The sequence below is a fragment of the Piliocolobus tephrosceles genome, chromosome 17 (genome assembly GCF_002776525.5).
Source record: "Piliocolobus tephrosceles isolate RC106 chromosome 17, ASM277652v3, whole genome shotgun sequence".
Classification (NCBI taxonomy): domain Eukaryota; kingdom Metazoa; phylum Chordata; class Mammalia; order Primates; family Cercopithecidae; genus Piliocolobus; species Piliocolobus tephrosceles.
In genome coordinates this window covers 73349780-73352586 of record NC_045450.1, presented here as the reverse complement: position 1 = coordinate 73352586, position 2807 = coordinate 73349780, and the positions used below count along the sequence as shown (strand labels likewise).

At 54.3% G+C, this 2807-nt stretch overlaps 1 protein-coding gene across 3 annotated transcripts in view; it reads left to right on the top strand.

The window, feature by feature from the left end:
* The window catches only part of MVD (mevalonate diphosphate decarboxylase), a 12610-nt gene that overhangs the window by 2575 nt on the left and 7228 nt on the right, over positions 1 to 2807 (top strand). For all 3 annotated transcript variants that reach the window (XM_026447373.1, XM_026447374.1, XM_026447375.1), the window contains one exon: positions 2616 to 2686. In XM_026447373.1, the coding sequence (XP_026303158.1) occupies positions 2616 to 2686 (71 nt within the window). Of the gene's footprint in view, positions 1 to 2615; positions 2687 to 2807 lie in introns of those variants that run through there.

The following is a 2807-nucleotide window of genomic DNA, read 5'->3' as shown; positions in this document are numbered from 1 at the left end:
AAGAAAATGTTTCAAAAGGAAAAAGTAGTCATCTGTGTCTAATGCTAGATCAAGTAAGGTAAGAATAGATAAATGACAATTAGATGTGGCATATTTGAAGACCCTGACAATTGCAATCTCAGAGGAACAAAAAGAACACAAGACTAATTGAAGTGGGTTAGCAAGAGAATAGGTGACAATGAAATGATCTCATAACAGTAGAGGATTATTTCAAATGGTTTTGTTGTGAGAGGGGCAGAGAGATGCAGTGAAAGTAGATATGGGGTTAAGAGAGACTTTTTCCTTTTTCTTTTCTTTTTCTTTCTTTCTTTCTTTTTTTTCTTTGACACAGAGTTTTGCTCTGTTGCCCAGGCTAAATTGTGGTGGCATGATCTCAGCTCACTGCAACCTTTGCCTTCTGGGTTCAAGCAATTCTCATCACTCAGACACCCCAGTAGCTGGGATTATAGGTGTGCACCGCCACACCCAGCTAATTTTTGTATTTTTAGTAGAGACAGGGTTTTGCCATATTGCCAGGCTGGTCTCAAACTCCTGACCTCAAGTGATCCGCCGGTTTCGGCCTCCCAAAGTGCTGGGATCATAGGTGTGAGCCACTGCGGCTGGCCGACAGTGATTTTTATGGAAACTTGTCCATTTTCTTGTAACGTTCAGAGACTCTGGTCTTCTTTTTTTTTTTTTTGAGATGGGGTCTGGCTCTGTAGCCCAGCCTGGAGTGCAGTGGCCAGATCTCAGCTCACTGCAAGCTCCGTCTTCCGGGTTTACGCCATTCTCCTGCCTCAGCCTCCCGAGTAGCTGGGACTACAGGCGCCCACCACCACGCCCGGCTAGTTTTTTGTATTTTTTTAAGTAGAGACAGGGTTTCACTGGGTTAGTCAGGATGGTCTCGATCTCCTGACCTCGTGATCCGCCCGTCTCGGCCTCCCAAAGTGCTGGGATTACAGGCTTGCGCCACCGCGCCCGGCCGACTCTGGTCTTCTTTAAACCTACTTTGAGCTGGTTTTTGATAGCACGCTGGTGGGGAAGGAGGTGCTGGCTCATGACAAGGAGGCAGAAGTCCAGGTTCCCTCCCCACCAACGCTGCCCCATCCCCGCCAGGCCCGCAGGAGTTCCTGAGTGTCTGCTTGGCCTCTGATGAGAGACTGCAGGTCAGGGGAGTCCAGGCTCCTGTGTGCTCTCCACTGACTCCTGGGGAGGTGAAAGGCCCACTCCTTCAGGGAGGGAAAGGGGGTGGGGCACCGTTCCAGCCTGGAGTGTGGGAGGAATCTGTGTCTTTTTTTTTCTTTTTCTTTTTCTTTTCTTTTTTTTTTTTTTTTTTTGAGACAGGGTCTGCCTCTGTCACCAGGCTGGAGTAAGTAAGGCTGGAGTGCAGTGGTGCCATCTCGACTCAGTGCAACCTCCACCTCCCAGGTTCAAGCGATTTTCCCACCTCAGCCTCCTGAGTTGCTGGGATAACAGGCACGCATCACCACAGCCTGGCTAATTTTTGTGTTTTTCGTAGAGACGGGGTTTCACCATATTGGTCAGGTTAGTCTCAAACTCCTGACCTCAGGTGATCTGCCCACCTCGACCTGCCAAAGGGCTGGGATTACAGGTGCGAGCCACCGCGCCCGGCCTCCCACAGTGCTGGGATTACAGGCGCAAGCCACTGCACTGTGCCCGGCCAGGAGTCTGTTTCTGTGTTGCTAGCCTGTCCTTCCTGGTCCTGCTAGGGAAGGCTGGCTTTGGTTGGCAGTTCCAGCTTCTGCAGGGCTAGGTCTAGGGCAGGCAGGACAGAAAAGAAAGCCTGGGGGCTCCTCCTGCCCTGTCCCACCGCTGTCCTCTGTCACCCGTGAGAGTCTCACCTGTGATGTCTAGGGTCTTAGTTGTCCTCAGTGGGAGGAAGAGGGAGAAGTCCGCCGGCCCACCTTCCTGAAAGCAGAGGTTTGCCCGGCCTCTCAGGGCAGCCGCGTCCGCCTACAAGGGCCACTCAGTGCTGTGTGTGAAAGAGCCTTGCCAACTGCAGAGCGTGGTTCTTTGCCAGGTGTCCGCATTTATCACCCCTGGAGCTGTCCGCCATGCCCAGAGACCTCCCCTCTCACAAAACCGAGCAGACTGTGTGCTTAGCAAAGACGCCGTGAAATAAGACTTCAGCTGAAGCACTGCGCAGTGCTCCCCAGGCAAACGTTTCATTTCAGACTTTCCGGAAGGTTGATTTCTCTTGCTGTCCCATGGCCGTGCTGGGCAGAAAGGGGTTTATCCCGGATGTTCCTGGGGAATATGAGCAGTGAGATTTGAGGAGTTCTCAGAGCTGGGCTCCTCTTGTTTGGGAAGGTGGAGGGGAGGCCAGCCGCGGTCAGAGCGCTCTGCACCTGGGCACTCACAGATGATGACGAAGGAGCGTGGAGCAGGGAGGGAGGCTGGCTGGCCTCCAGCTCTGCGGTGGGAGCCTGAGCTCAGCGGGGCAGGGAGCAGTTCTTGCAGGCTGGGGTCTAGCAGGAGGATGGCCACACATGTGCGGTGAGAGACAGGACGGAGGTGGCTGGGGGCTGTGGGTGGGGGATGGGGGCACCTGTGGGGAACACTGGGGGAGGGTGGGCCGGGAAGCCCACCGGCCTGGCCCTGGCTGTTCATTCCAGGGGGCAAGCGCGATGAAGAGCTGGTTCTGCCCATCAACTCCTCCCTGAGCGTCACTCTGCACCAGGACCAGGTACGTGCGGACTGACAGCAAAACACACAGTGCCATTTCCAGAGCGTTTGGAGAACAGTTGGTACCGGCTGGGTGCGGTGGCTCACATCTGCAATCCCAGCACTTTGGGAGGCTGACGTGG